Genomic DNA, 15,272 nt, shown 5'->3' with positions numbered 1-15,272 from the left:
AGAACTAGGGCAGCTATAAAATAAGTATTTAGAACATAACATGATCTGCAAGGCAGAAAAGGCATTGTGATTTTCATCTGTAAAGTTGTTGATAAATTAGAAACCATATTGAAACTTAAGTCACAATCCACTAACCTTCTTATGCAAAAGAATCAGTTCTCTGGGTCTCAGCCTTGAGCGCCATGCACCACACATGAAGAAAAAACCTACATCTCCACAGCCTGCAGTCTTAGCCAAGAAAACAATAGATGGTTCCCCAGTGCCGCCCTGTGTTGAAAATACATAGCTACATGGTCCTTTTACGTCAGAGTATGCTACAGGAAATAGTGTACGCCTGGTTTACGTGCAGAACAACACCTGCCATCTGTTGCGGCAGCACATGCACAGCAATGGTTTAGGGTTTTCTTAATCACAGGTCCTTCACTAAGAGATGCACTGCTGAAGACTTGCTTTCGTTATACTGCTGAATAACAAAAAGAGACAGTAATACTATAGTAATGTAATATTTACATGCAATCCCAGCAAACAAGGTAGGAATGGCAGTTGGTTTAGCTAAACAATAAAGAAAAATCAAGTAACTTTTGGCAACAAATCATCCCAGCGGTATTTTTCATCAGTATTTTATTACTGAAGAGTACGTAGACAGTGTATTTGATTTACCCAGTAGCAATTGTAGTTCCAGATACACTTGTGTAGATAAGGATTTTGGCGAGCAACAGTTTGTGTACACACAACTTAGTGATAGCTGGTGGAGAACAGGCCAAAGTCTCACCTTAAATTGTAACAAATATATACATTTACTGTTTGAAAGCTTGCACTATGAATAACAGGAAATTAAAACTGTAGACATTCATAATCATGCTGAGAAAAGATATTTTCAAGTTTTCCCATTATTTCTGCATAATTGTTATTCATATTTCTGCTTATAGTCAGAATTATAAATATAGCTTTCCACTATCTTAATTAGCACCTCCACACTCATGAACCTCGTATGTCTGGTTGTACACGGAAAATATTTTGCTGTGTGCTCAAATAGTTTCACAACTGCTGGAAACCTGTTCTGATTGTGATCCTTCTGTGAGGCTAAGGAAGGTACCGACCCGTAAGCCTGTATTGATGGGCATACAACTGGTGCCTTGGGCGCGCCTCCTGTCACAGGTTCTAAAGCAGAACAAACAAGAAATCTTTTCTCTGGCCAGTCGTATAAAATGTTGGTATTTGCTACTGAGCTGGGTAAGGGGTGTCATTTCGTGACACTGTTAGAAGACTGACTAACAACCACGCACATGGCACAGAACATTTCAAACTTTGTATTTATAGTTCAAGATATACATCTTTTGTTATCTTCTGGAACTGACCCCAGGGTAGCTCTGACGAGTTATTTTCCTTGGTGATAAAGGAACCCTGAGAGTGTTGTCATTTGTACTTACTGCCTCATGGGCTGCTGTCACAAACAGTGTTTGCGAGAGCTTAGAAATATCTGGTACGTGTCTTTTCCTACACTCAACTTTCCTTTGCAGTAGTTGCAGAGCAGAGACATTATTAGCTGCTGCGCACCACCATGAGATCCCATTTATATAGGAGACCCTTCTGTAATCAAGAAAGCAACATTTACATGAGCTATGAGCTAGCCCATAATTCTCTGACCAAGGCAAAGTGTGCCACTTTCACACTGTTGTTGGTAGCACCGTGGGATGGAGTTTGTGGTAAGACAGCTGTACCAATCCTGCAAGCACTGTCTTGCTTAAAGGCTGAAGAACAGAGGGCTTTGGTACCTTCCTCTCTTCAGCATTAGCAGGCAAACAAGGTTACTAATATCAGTTTCCAGCGTCTCAGTGGGTACATGACACTTGGTGATCATTATTCTACAGTCACTTATGAGACAAACATCCAGGGGATCCTTCTGAAGGCAAAAATTGGAGAGGATTTTAAAAGTCTTTTTGGTACCAGTTATGCAATGCAGATTTCCCATGCATCAGCTGCTCTGTGAATCGTTACAGGCATGCTCTTACTGCGTGGAGGGGTGGATGCGCTTAGCACAGAGGCTGTTAGCCGAAAGACTCTCAGCATTTGAGATCGGGTATGTCAGTGTCAGTGACATCAGGTATGTCAGTGACAGAAGGAAGACTAGGGAAAATGCGGGCCCTCTCCGGAAGGAAGCTGGAGACCTGGTTACCCAGGATATGGAGAAAGCTGAGGTGCTTAATGAGTTTTTTGCCTCAGTCTTCAACAGCAAGTGCTCTAGCCACACCGCCAAAGTTGCAGAAGGCAAAGGCGGGGACTGGGAGAATGAAGAACCACCCACTGTAGGAGAACAGGTTCGAGACTGCCGAGGAACCTGAAGGTGCACAAGTCCGTGGGGCCTGATGAGATGCATCCATGGGTCCCGAGGGAACTGGTGGACTGACTCCATCATATTTGAGAGGTCATGATGGTCTGGGGAAGTCCCCACCAACTGGAGAAGGGGCAACATCACCCCCATTTTTAAAAAAGGAAAAAAGGAAGAACTGGGGAGCTATAGGCCAGTCAGTCTCACCTCTGTGCCTGGTAAGATGATGGAGAAGATCCTCCTCGAAACCATGCTAAGGCACATGGATAACAAGGAGGTGACTGGGGACAGCCAACATGGCTTCACCAAGGGCAAATCGTGCCTGACCAACTTGGCATCCTTCTATGATGGGGTTACAGCGTTGGTGGACAAAGGGCGGGCAACTGACATTGTCTACCTGGACCTGTGCCAGGCATTCAACACTGTCCCAGATTATGTCCTTGTCTCTAAATTGGAAGGACATTGATTTGACAGACGGACCACTCGCTGGATAAGGAACTGGCTTGATGGGCGCACTCAAAGAGTTGCAGTCAATGGCTCAATGTCCAGGTGGAGACCAGTGACGAGTGGTGTGCCTCAGGGGTCGGTAATGGGGCCAGTGCTGTTTAATATCTTTGTCGGCGACATGGACAGTGGGACTGAGTGCACCCTCAGCAAGTCTGCTGTGGTGTGGTTGACACGCTGGAGGGAAGGAATGCCATTCAGAGGGACCTTGACAGGCTGGAGAGGTGGGCCTGCGTGAACCACGGGATGTTCAACAAGGCCAAGTGCAAGGTCCTGCACATGGGTCGGGGCAACCCCAAACACAAGTACAGGCTGGGCAGAGAGTGGCTCGAGAGCAGCCCTGAGGAGAAGGACTTGGGGGTACTGGTGGATGAGAAGCTCAACATGATCCAGCAATGTGCGCTTGCAGCCCAGAAAGCCAACCGTACCCTGGGCTGCATCAGGAGAAGCGTGGCCAGCAGGGCAAGGGAGAGGATTCTGCCCCTTTACTCTGCTCTCATGAGACCCCAGCTGGAGTCCTGCGTCCAGCTCTGGAGCCCCCAACATAGGAAGGACAGGGATGTGTTGGGGCCAGAGGAGGCCATGAAAATGATCCGAGGGCTGGAGCACCTCTCCTACAAGGACAGGCTGAGGGAGCTGGGGCTGTTCAGCCTGGAGAAGAGAAGGCTCTGGGGTGACCTTAGAGCAGCTGCCAGTACCTGAAGGGGCCTATGGGAAGGGTGGAGAGGGGCTTTTCACAAGGGGGTGTAGTGATAGGACAAGGGGGAACGGCTCTAAGCTAAAAGAAGGCAGATTTAGATTAGATATTGGGAAGAAATTCTTCCCCATGAGGGTGGTGAAACACTGGCCCAGGCTACCCAGAGAAGCTGTGGCTGCCCCCTCCCTGGCAGTGTTCAAGGCCAGGTTGGATGGAGCTCTGAGCACCGTGGGCTGGTGGAAGATGTCCCTGCTCATGGCAGGGGGGTTGGAACCAGATCACAGAATCACAGAATCACAGAATGGCCGGGTTGGAAGGGACCTCTGTGGGTCATCTAGTCCAACCCTCCTGCCGAAGCAGGGTCACCTACAGCAGGCTGCACAGGACCTTGTCCAGGCTGATCTTGAATATCTCCAGAGAAGGAGACTCCACAACCTCCCTGGGCAGCCTGTTCCAGTGCTCTGTCACCCTCAGAGGGAAGAAGTTCTTCCTCATGTTCAGACGGAACTTCCTGTGCCTCAGTTTGTGCCCATTGCCCCTTGTCCTGTCACTGGGCACCACTGAAAAGAGCTTGGCCCCATCCTCCTGACACCCGCCCTGCAGATATTTATAAGCATTTATTAGGTCACCTCGCGGCCTTCTCTTCTCCAGGCTGAACAAGCCCAGCTCCCTCAGCCTCTCCTCATAGGGAATATGTTCCAGTCCCCTCACCATCCTTGTAGCCCTCCGCTGGACTCTCTCCAGTAGCTCCTCATCTTTCTTGAACTGGGGAGCCCAGAACTGGACAGCATACTCCAGATGAGGCCTCACCAGGGCAGTATAGAGGGGGAGGAGAACCTCCCTCGTCCTGCTGGCCACAGTCTTCTTGATGCACTCCAGGATCCCATTGGCCTTCTTGGCAGCCAGGGCACACTGCTGGCTCATGGTTAACCTGTCGTCCATCAGGACAGCCAGGTCCCTCTCCGCAGAGCTGCTCTCCAGCAGGTCCACCCCAAGCCTGTACTGATGCATGGGGTTGTTCCTCCCCAGGAGCAGGACCCTGCATTTGCCTTTGTTGAACCTCATCAGGTTCCTCTCTGCCCAAATTTCCAGCCTATCCAGGTCACGCTGAATGGCAGCATAGCCTTTCGGTGTGTCTACCACTCCTCCCAGTTTGGTGTCATCAGCAAACTGGCTGAGGGTACATTCTAACTCTTCATCCAGGTCGTTGATGAAGAAGTTAAACAAGACTGGGTCCAGTACTGACCCCTGGGGGACACCACTAGTTACCAGCCTCCAACTAGACACAGCGCCGCTGACGACAACCCTCTGAGTTCTGCCATTCAGCCAGTTCTCAATCCACTTCACCGACCACTCATCCAGCCCACACTTCCTGAGCTTCCCTAGGAGGATATTATGGGAGACCGTGTCGAAAGCCTTGCTGAAGTCAAGGTAGACAACATCCACAGCTGTCCCTTCGTCTACCCAGCCAGTCAGGGTAGATCCCTGGGTCCTCCTTCTTGCCCTTTTTGAAGATTGGAGTGACATTGGCCTTTCTCCAGTCCTCGGGCACCTCTCCTGTCCTCCAGGACCTCTCAAAGTTGATGGAGAGTGGCTCAGCAATGACATCCGCCAGCTCCCTCAGTACTCGTGGGTGCATTCCATCGGGGCCCATGGATTTGTGGACGTCCAGATCGCTTAAGCGATCCCTCACACAGTCCTCCTCGACCAAGGGAAAGTCGTCCTCTCTGTAGGCTTCTTCTCTTACCTCTGGGGCCTGGGATTCCTGAGGGCCAGTCTTAGCACTGAAGACTGAAGCAAAGGCGGCATTCATTAGCTCTGCCTTCTCCGCATCCTCTGTCACCAGGACACCCGCCTCATTCAGCAGCGGCCCCACATTGTCCCTGGCCTTCCTTTTGCTGCTGATGTAGTTGAAGAAGCCCTTCTTGTTGTTTTTGACATCCCTTGCCAGCTTCAATTCCAGGTGGGCCTTGGCCTTCCTCGTCGCATCCCTGCACGCTCTGACCACGTTCCTGTACTCTTCCCAAGTGACCTGTCCCTCTTTCCACATTCCATGGACCTTTCTCTTCCACCTGATCTCTACTAGAAGCTCCTTGTTTAACCATGCAGGTCTCCTGCCTCCTTTGCTCGATTTCTTTCTCAGGGGGATGCATTGCTCCTGAGCATGGAGGAAGTGTCGTTTAAAGAGCTACCAGCACTCTTGGACCCCCCTGCCTTCGAGAGCCCTGGCCCACGGGATTCCTCCCAGTAGCTCCTTGAAGAGGGCAAAGTCAGCCCTCCTGAGGTCCAAGGTTTTGATCCTGCTTATCGCCCTGCTTCCTCCACGCAGGATCCTGAACTCAACCATTTCATGGTCACTGCAGCCGAGTCTACCTCCGACCTTCACATCCTCCACCAGTCCCTCCTTGTTTGTTAATACAAGGTCCAGCAGTGCGCCTTTCCTTGTTGGTTCCTCCACCACTTGCATCAGAAAGTTATCATCGATGCTCTGTAGGAACCTCCTGGATTGCGCCTGCCTAGCTGTATGGTCTTCCCAGCTGATGTCAGGGTGGTTGAAGTCCCCCATGAGAACCAGGGCCTGTGACTGTGAGGCTGCTTGCAGCTGCCTGTAGAAGGCCTCATCAACCTCCTCCTGCTGGTCAGGTGGCCTGTAGTACACACCCACTGTAATGTCACCCTTATGAGCCTGTCCCTTAATTCTAACCCACAAGCTCTCAACTGGTTCCTCATTTGCCCCCAGGCCAAGCTCAATGCATTCCAGTTGCTCCCTCACATATAGAGCAACTCCCCCACCTCTCCTTGTTGGCCTGTCTTTCCTAAAGAGGCTGTAGCCATCCATGACATCATGCCAGTCATGCGAGTTGTCCCACCATGTTTCTGTGATGGCAACCAAGTCGTAGCCGTCCTGCTGTATAATGGCTTCCAGCTCCTCCTGTTTATTGCCCATGCTACGTGCATTGGTGTAAACACACCTGAGCTGGGCTGTCAATCTCACCCCTGACCCTGGCACGCCAAGCCTAGGCTCATCCCTAGTGAGCTGGGCAATATCCCCTTCCCCCTTCGAACCTAGTTTAAAGCCCTCTCAATGAGCCCTGCCAGCTCGTGGCCAAGAATTCTTTTTCCCCTTTGACATAGCTGAGTTCCACCTGTCACCAGCAGGCCCGGTGCTGTGTACACCTCCCCATGATCAAAGAAGCCAAAATTTGACTGATGGCACCAGTCTCTGAGCCACCTGTTAACCAGGTGAGTTTTCCTGCCCCTTTCAGTGCTGTCCCCTGCCACTGATGGGATGGAGGAAAACACCACCTGCGCCCCTGATCCCTCAACCAGTCGCCCCAGTGCCCTGAAGTCCCTTTTGATGGCCTTGGGACTTCTTTCTGCTATCTCATCCCCGCCAACCTGCATTACCAAGAGGGGGTAGTAATCAGAAGGCTGCACCAGACCAGGGAGTTCCTTAGCAACATCCCTAACCCAGGCCCCAGGGAGGCAGCAGACTGCCCTGTGGGATGGGTCCGGTCGGCAGATCGGGCCCTCTGTTCCCCTCAGAAGGGAATCACCTATGACAATGACCCTCCTTTTTTTCTTAGCTGAGGCAGTCGTAATTCTTGGGGCTGACTGACTCGTTCTAGGCAACCCCCTGGATGGAGCTTCACCTTCACCCACATCCTCTGTGGCCGGTCCCACACACTCCAGAGCCCCATATCTGTTACTTCAGGGCAACTGGACAGGTGAGGGAGGCCGGGGGGAGATTCGCTTGCCCCCCCGAGCAGGGACCCGTTTCCATTGCCCCCCATCTCTTAGGCCCCCTCTTTCTGCTCGGTGGCAAGAGGGTAGGGGGTTCTCTGCTTTCTGTGGAGCCGCCTCCTGCTGCCTCTGCCTCAGGGAGGGCAGGGTGCTGCTCCACCAGTCGATCTCCCTCTCACACCCCCGGATGCTCCTCAGCCTCTCCACTTCCCCCTTCAGCTCTGCCACCAGGCTGAGCAGGTCATTCCCCTGCTCGCACCGAACACAGCCGCTGTCTCTGCTGTCCGCCGGTACGAGCGCCAGGCTCAGGCACTCCCTGCAGCCAGAGACCTGGACGCCCGCGTTCTTGCGCGGGGCCTCCGTCTGGGTCCCCACACTCCTTCGAGCAACAGCTTTACCACGGGTGGTAACCATGGCTAGAATATCTCCTGGAAGAGCGATGCCCACTACTTGAGTTGCCGGGAGGGGCGGCTGCACCCTGCCTGCCGCCTTCCCCGCTCGCCCTGCCTGCGCGAACTGCTGCGCGAACTGCTGCGCGGGCTGCTGCGCCGCTCCCGGGCTGCTGCGCCGGCTCTGTTCGCCGGCTCTGCTCGCCCGCTCTCCTGGTCGCTCGCGCTCCCTGATCTTTAAGGTCCCTGCCAACCCAAACCATTCTGTGATTCTATGATTCTATCTTGTAGTGGAATTCTGATTCTCAGAATAAACCTGCAAAAGCTGGAAATATCAGTTAGAATTTACATTTGGTGGTCCAAGCACAGCTGTCTGAAAATGCAGAGGGGTGGTGTGAATTAGAGACCGTCCACCAGAGGGAAGCTCATGCATGCATACAGAGAAACATGAATGATTTGAAGGATGAATGAAACACGCCCCTAATATTTCAGCCAAAGGAAATCCTATTCAAGATGTTTCTTAGCAGTAGCACAGAATTCTTGAGCTTGGAAAGTTTTCAGAAGCTATTTGCCAATCTAAAGGTAACAGACTTAACAAAGTTTCCCATGTTAGTGACTGAATTGTTGCACTATGTATAACATGCGTGCACACAAAAAACTTCATAGATTTAGACTTTTTTTTTTTAACACAGAAATGCAGCCTAATTTCACTGTTGTTAATAGAATTAGACCAGAGCTTATAAAGTCAGCAGTCCAACTGCATATTCATACATTAAAAGCCCTTCCCACATGTGGTCACTAGAATGACGAAGAGACTAAGTTGTTTAGCCACTGTTGGGTTTGGCATGTTATTGAACACTGCTCTCCGTGTTAATGGAAATATTTGTTAGATTGCCCAGAAAGTTTGTGTACTACTAGTGTAAATTTGACAAAGAGCAGTCCGATGCTTTCAGAGAGTATTAAAGATGGCTTGCAAACAATCTGAAGCTTTCGTAGTAACCCAACGGTCACACAGAGCTCTTCAGAAACACACTCCCTAGCTCATGTTGACTCTGATCCCTGTGACAAGGAGTCTAACAGCCTGTCCTCAGAGTCCTGCTCAGAGAAGCCTAGGCATCTGAGCACCTGCCTGGGATCTTTTGTGAAACAGCAATCCCGGGCTGTTGCTGCAGTTCTGAGCTTCATTTGTTTTCCTGTGTAAATGAAGGATGCAGCCAGAGGCAGAGGCTGGCTGGCAAGCAAACCTCGACTGGTGGAGAAGCACGTTTCTGAAAAACATCAGGACAGATGCTTCCGAAGTTCAACCAGATCCATACACCACTACATTAGCACTATACTAATACTGATACCAATCGATAATTGTACAGACAACTGCTCTTCGCTACCAAAAGTAAAGTTTTAAGGAGGAAAATCTTACAGACATGTCACCCACTTCTATGGGGACATGCAGGTTCTTTTAGGGGTCCTTGGTCAAATGAGGGCTGGCCACAGAGACTCTTTTAGTGCTTTATTGTGGCATAAAAATTGTAATGATCAGCATAGCTTATTTTTATCTACAATTTTTAGCAGTTAGCATAGCTTATGGTTACACAGAATTTTTAGCAATTATCATAATAATTTAGCTTTCAGTTAAGCAGGATTTCTAGTAATTGGTATAGCTTTCTTGCTATATGGAGTATTTAGCTACTTAGGCTTTTAGCCACATGGGCCCTCTGCAGAGCAAGTCAAATTCTTAATCAGCGTGTGATACCTGTCCCTGTAGCCTCGGGTGGCAAGATGTACTGGGCATCTGTCCTTGAATTTTTTTTTTTTCCCACCAGTGAAAATCCCAACTTAGTTCAATCTAGATATGCCACTGGCAATAAATTGATAAAGAGCCCTTCCACAATTACTTCTGCAGAAATAATGATGTGTATAAAGGTGTTTTCATTAGAAGAAGAGACATTGCCCAGCACTTCCTTTCATTAGTTGATTTTCACAAGTGGTTTTCAGAAATTCCCTTTAGAATACAAACAACTGGTTTGGGTTTGTCCCCTGCCCAATCTGTATTAAATGTAGTTAAAAATAAAAGGAACTGGAATCATGTATCTGATTAAATCCAAATTAAGATCTTTATTACACAAATAGTATTTTGAAGATATAATACTTCAGTGGAGTTGTTCTGGATTTGCTTTTGATCTCATTATACTCTTATGAGATCAAAACCAGCTAAGCTGATTTGGGGGTGGTGGTGTTGCAATCCTTGTTCCATGGTGAAAGAGACTTTTCAACTTAGTATTATGCACTACATTCACTAGGTTTGTAAAGTTCTACTTCAACACTCAGGGAGATGACCTGTATCACAGTCATAAATTTAAGAGAGCAAGCTGCACATAACTCCTTTTTTCTGTGCATCTTCTTTGTGGAAAATACCCTTCCAGTTTCACTTCTGTGACTCTTGAACATATCTGTTGGTGCTGCTGTTTTAGTTCCTACTTTAACTTTTTAGAAACGGACTTCAAAAGAAGATGTTTTGACATCAGCATAACAGAATATTTTCACATTCTTTGGCCAAATACTGAAGAATTTAGGATTCACCCAGGATTTGGATAGTGCACTGACTACCAAGTTTCCTAGGAGATGAAGTCATAGCCCATTGCTGGCACAGCAGGAGGACAATGTAATAGTTTATTTTCTCTCTCACACAGAGCGTTTCCTCCTATAACCTCATGTCCAGCCTATTCTGATGGTTTTTGTTTGGCTGAAGGACTGCAGTTTCCCAGAGCTTTAGAAATACAGCTCCCACCCACTTCATTGTACCAGTACAGTCTCACTGTAGGACAAATGTTGATTTTATTTATGCCAGCGTATTTCTAAAGCATGATTGACTGTTTTCTGCTGAAGTAAAAAAGATGACATGAAGGCAGTAAGCACAATTTTTTTGTGCTTTGGAATGGAATTTCACGTCAAACATATAATGCACATTTGTGGTTTAACTACCACCCCTCGTATTTTGCCTTTCATGAAATAAATTGTTGAGTTATTCATACAAACAAGAGCAGAATAGCATAAGGAGGGTTTCTTTCTCCTCATAGCTGTTGATTTAACAAATTAGCAAGCTTCTTTAAGTAGGGGCACTTTTGACAGACCAACTCCATGCTTTAAAATCTGCTGAAGTATGATGGATGTATAACTAAAAACAAAGTCAAGTGCTACACTGTATTTTTATTTTTGCTTTGTATGCAAAAATGCACACTGTTCTCCTGAGCAACAGGAACTGCCATATGTGGTCAGATGTTTCTAAGAGCGATCCTTAGGATGTGAGCACATATGCCGTGTTAGTCCACAGAGTATCAGTTAGAGAACTTTCTCTTGAGTAGCTCGCTAACACCTTCAGAATAAGAGCAGTGTGCCAGGCACTGAGGATACTGGCAACCAAGAAGAACTGAAGAATTTCCAGAATGAGTCAAGCTGAGGATAGCAGTATTCACTCAACGGGGAATATTGTGAGGTCAGTAGTCTGCATAATACTGAGCGTGTCATTTATTATTGGGACGCCTGGAAATGGCATCGTCATTTGGACTGTTTGTACAAAAATGAAGCAAGTATCTCCTTCGGTCCTGCTGATCTTGAACCTGGCCATTGCAGATGTCCTCGTAGTGATTACTTTACCAATCTGGATTTACTCCTTTGCTGACTCGTGGGTTTTTGGAGTCACCTTCTGCAAAATACTGGTTTTCATTATTTACTGCAGCATGTATGCTAGTATATTTCTAATTACAGCGCTGAGCTTGGAGCGGGTAATGGCTGTGTTTTACCCTTTCACAATTCAAAGATACAAAACAAAAGAAAAGATTTCTTTAATTATATTCCTTATTTGGTTCCTGTCTATCACTTTCGGCGTTTCTGTCATTCCATTTCAAGAGACAGAAAAAACAGACAGTGGACTACTATGCACGTGTCGCAACTACTCTTCTGATAGACAGAAAATTTCCTATCTTTTGCTGGAGACTCTTGCAGGTTTTGTAATCCCTTTTTTAATTATTTGCACTTGTTATATGTGTGTTGCAAGAAGAATAAGCAGAATGACTTACCAATCTAAGCGGCGATCGGAACGGCTCATTGCCAGTATTGTGGTGGCATTCATTTTGTGCTGGTTCCCTCATCATGTCTTCAACATCTTAGATATTATTTCAATGCAGATAGAACTCTCTAACAAGGAAATGTCTTTGGCACTGGATGAAATTGTAGGCAGAGGAGTGTACATCTCTGGAGCACTGGTATTCATCAGTAGCTGTATTAACCCTCTACTTTATGCTTTTGCTGCACGAAGATTTCAGAATCACCTGAGTTTTGCCAAGATGTCAAAGCTGTTCGAACAAATGAGTCAGACTGTAACAGAGGAAGACAAGAAAAAAAGTTTGGTTGTAACCAAACAGGAAGATACTTTGGTAAGCACAGAAAATCTCTAACAAGGAAGATAGACTTAGTGAATGATGCGGTTCTGTGTCATTCCTGAAGTAGTCCTTTCTCCTCATACTTTCAGCGACATTTACTAAGCAGTCCAGGTAAAGCTAGAGACAGCTAAAAGTTATTAGGGTTTGTTTTGTGTGTTATAAAAGAACTGACACTGGCAACCTAGCTCAGTTCCTAAGTTAGTATCCACATCATGAAATTAGCACTGTTTCACCGGTGCTGAGAACCTCAGCAAGGTGGCTGCAAACTCAAAGTGTAAGAAATACAACATTTTTACTTTCCATTAAAATTATTGGTGATTTCTAGAAAGTCTATGTGCAGAAAACAGGAAAGAACTGTATGTGGAAAATGGGAGCTTTGAAAGTTTAAAACTAAGTTTCCTTCAGAAAAAATTGTTAGATTCTCAAAAATCCTTATATAACCCAAGGTTATAAGCGAGCGTACTTAAATTCTTGGTATGGGTAAGAACGGTTTTAACAACACATAAAACCTTTGGGTAGATGGAAAATATAAAGCTATTTTTATTCATTGCTTTATTCAGGTTTGAAAGTAATAAGGGTTGTTTACGCAGTCAAGCTCATTTACTGTATTATCTTCTGTTAATATGTTTTAATAAGTAAAATGTGAAGTGTGAATTGCCTCCAGAATAAACAGGGGGTGCGAGAATTTGGTGTTGTACGGCAAACATGGTTACAGACTTCATGCTATATTTGATGTCAAATACATTGCATACTTCAGTGGCAACTAAACTATTGCTAGATTATATAGACATACTATGAGTATCCTCAGAAAGTCTGATTCAGTTATGCTTCCAAGATGTCTATTAAATTATGGACGAATTGGATCAGGCTCTGGTGGGAGGGAAGGAGAGATCCTTGATACTATTTTTTATGTGTAAGAAAATTATGGTAGCAGTACAAAGTTTCTAATACCATAAGAACTTCACCTTGCAAATAAAAGCGTTATTTTTTCTTCTCTAGTAGAACAAAGTGGAGTTTGGTATAAGAAACGAATAAATTTAGGGCTTACATGGACCTTATTTTAGTTTTGTGAACGTGTGCAAACTCACTGTGGAAAAATTGCATGGCATCAAGTGTTTCCTTTTGAAGTTTTTTGATTTCAGTTGTGCCTAACATTTGTTGTGCTTACTCTTGCTTATTTTAAGTCAATGGTTTGTATAAAGATCAAGATAGCTACTGATTACTAGGAAACATACTGTAATTTCCTGTACATTGTACAGCTGCTAAATAGCTATGTTACTCGTCTTTACAAAGAAATTACACATACTAACTAGAATTTAATTTTCAAAATACGATTATGTAACAACCAAGGATGTTTGAGTTGTATTAATTTAGCTTATAAATGGAAATAAACATGGAGAAGTAAAATCCTTAACTGTTAATGGAAGAATACTGCTCTAATCTTTGCATATGTATTTGTTTTTCCTGCTTGTTGTGAAAAAGTCATTTTTTCTTCTCAGTAGAAGGGAAATCCACACCGCAGAGGGCTTGCCATCTGTAGGACTCCTTCACTGAAATTAAAGAAAACTTTAGCAAGACCTTGTCTGCAGCAAAGAGTGAGCAGCAGATTAAATCCCTTAGACTTTACCCCATCCACCTACCACTCTTTTTTCACCCCACTAATGTCTCTTTAATTGTTATTAATATATTCAATATAGCAATGTGGCATTATCTCACAATAAAAGCAGCAACTTTAATTATCTACTGTATAAAAAAGTGAAGCTGTATTTCCCAATATGTTCTCGAGATAGGAGTAACTTGCTACTCAACACCACCACAGACCAGATGAAGACTTGATAAGCACGTGAGCACTGCAACTGAACTGGAGTTCTAGGCCACAAGGAGTCAAGCGTTTCGCAACGTACAGGTTGGGAGAAGACCCAGACAAACTTCAGTACAACTACCTGACGGGCGTTTTCCTTGCTGTCAGTCTGTGCCCTAGACATAGCTATAATCAACCTTCTGATTAGGGATTGGGTTAAACCCCTAACCATCTGTGTGCGTGTGTAATCTATATCTTGTGAATGAAGAGATTTTTTATGTCATTTGCTATTCAAGGAGCCTTCTGGGAGCATTAACTGCCTGTTAAGTGCCTTATGCTCAGCTATGCCTAACCCAGGACAGGCTATAAAGCAATCCGTGGCCAGATATATACTCTCTGCAATACTGCCTACTGCAGTGGTGTTTGGGCTTTGTTTGCTGTTTTTTTATTTTAAATAAAAGGGTAAGGGATAGTGAGTCAGACCTTCTTTCTTTTCTTTTTGTACTGTCACTCACAGACAAGTGAACTTTGCTGCTCAGACTGCATCCCGCACAGCATCCAGGAATCTTAAAAAGGGAACTAGTAACATTCACAGATCAGTAAATTCTTTCTAGGGAATAATGGAATGATTAGATAAGGCAGTTTTGAATTGAAAGCTGCTAATCTGAGGATTCAGAATCATTTACTGCCAGGTGCTGCTGTACCACTGAAATTGCAGTACTTCGTATAGAGACCTAAACTAAGTTAACTCAACAAGGAAACATTTCTTATGGTCAGTAGACCAAAAAGCAGCACATCATTAGCTATATTTTACTTCTGTGCTTTGTCAGTAGGTGCAGGAATTTTCTTCCTCAATATTCAGTTCTCACATTTTTTCCACTACTTTTTACTCACAGCTGCAGTACTGACATACTTGTAAAACATGCAGTCCTTCAGGGAACTAGAACCACCCTCTTACGTTCATATTTACAGCCTTGGACAGGTGCCTCCAGTAGTCAGTCATCTTGAAGAAGGATGTTTCCTTTGAAGGCTCTTTGAGGAGCGGTAAAAGATGCTAAAACAGCACCCTTAACTAATTTCACCTTTCTGTAGAGCAAATAAAGTGAATTCTTGTAAACATTGGTATGCACAGACAAAAACCCACTGATTTAATATTTTTGGCAACACAGCCATGTAACTGCATCTGTAAGAGTCAATGCAGAAGCATAAGCCATTGACATGGTTGACTGCTTCTTCCTTTAACAGGTGTGCATCAGGCCTGTCAGTGTGGCAATTTACTACTTCACCTATGCTGACGTACTCGGTCTCAAAACTACAGGGGTTCCAGCTGGCCCATTCAGCCAATAGACAGCGGATGTTCTTGTCTCCTGCA

General features: G+C 45.6%; 1 protein-coding gene across 2 annotated transcripts; it reads left to right on the top strand.

Annotated features, from left to right (window-relative positions):
- The first annotated feature begins 10,990 nt into the window (after window positions 1-10,990).
- LOC104335247 (leukotriene B4 receptor 1) lies at window positions 10,991-14,357 on the top strand. 2 transcript variants are annotated; one of them, XM_075434161.1, is made up of 2 exons: window positions 10,991-12,093; window positions 13,602-14,357. In XM_075434161.1, the coding sequence occupies exons 1-2, from the start codon at window positions 11,104-11,106 to the stop codon at window positions 13,770-13,772; spliced, it is 1,161 nt and encodes a 386-aa protein (XP_075290276.1). In that variant the 5' UTR covers window positions 10,991-11,103; the 3' UTR covers window positions 13,773-14,357. The 2 variants fall into 2 exon arrangements, with proteins under 2 accessions (XP_075290276.1, XP_075290277.1); XM_075434162.1 differs by having other exon boundaries at window positions 13,599-13,679.
- Window positions 14,358-15,272: the final 915 nt, after the last annotated feature.

Source organism: Opisthocomus hoazin, chromosome 12, assembly GCF_030867145.1.
Source record: "Opisthocomus hoazin isolate bOpiHoa1 chromosome 12, bOpiHoa1.hap1, whole genome shotgun sequence".
Classification (NCBI taxonomy): domain Eukaryota; kingdom Metazoa; phylum Chordata; class Aves; order Opisthocomiformes; family Opisthocomidae; genus Opisthocomus; species Opisthocomus hoazin.
Note: the sequence above shows the minus strand (reverse complement) of the source record. Positions and strands in the feature narration are given on the sequence as shown.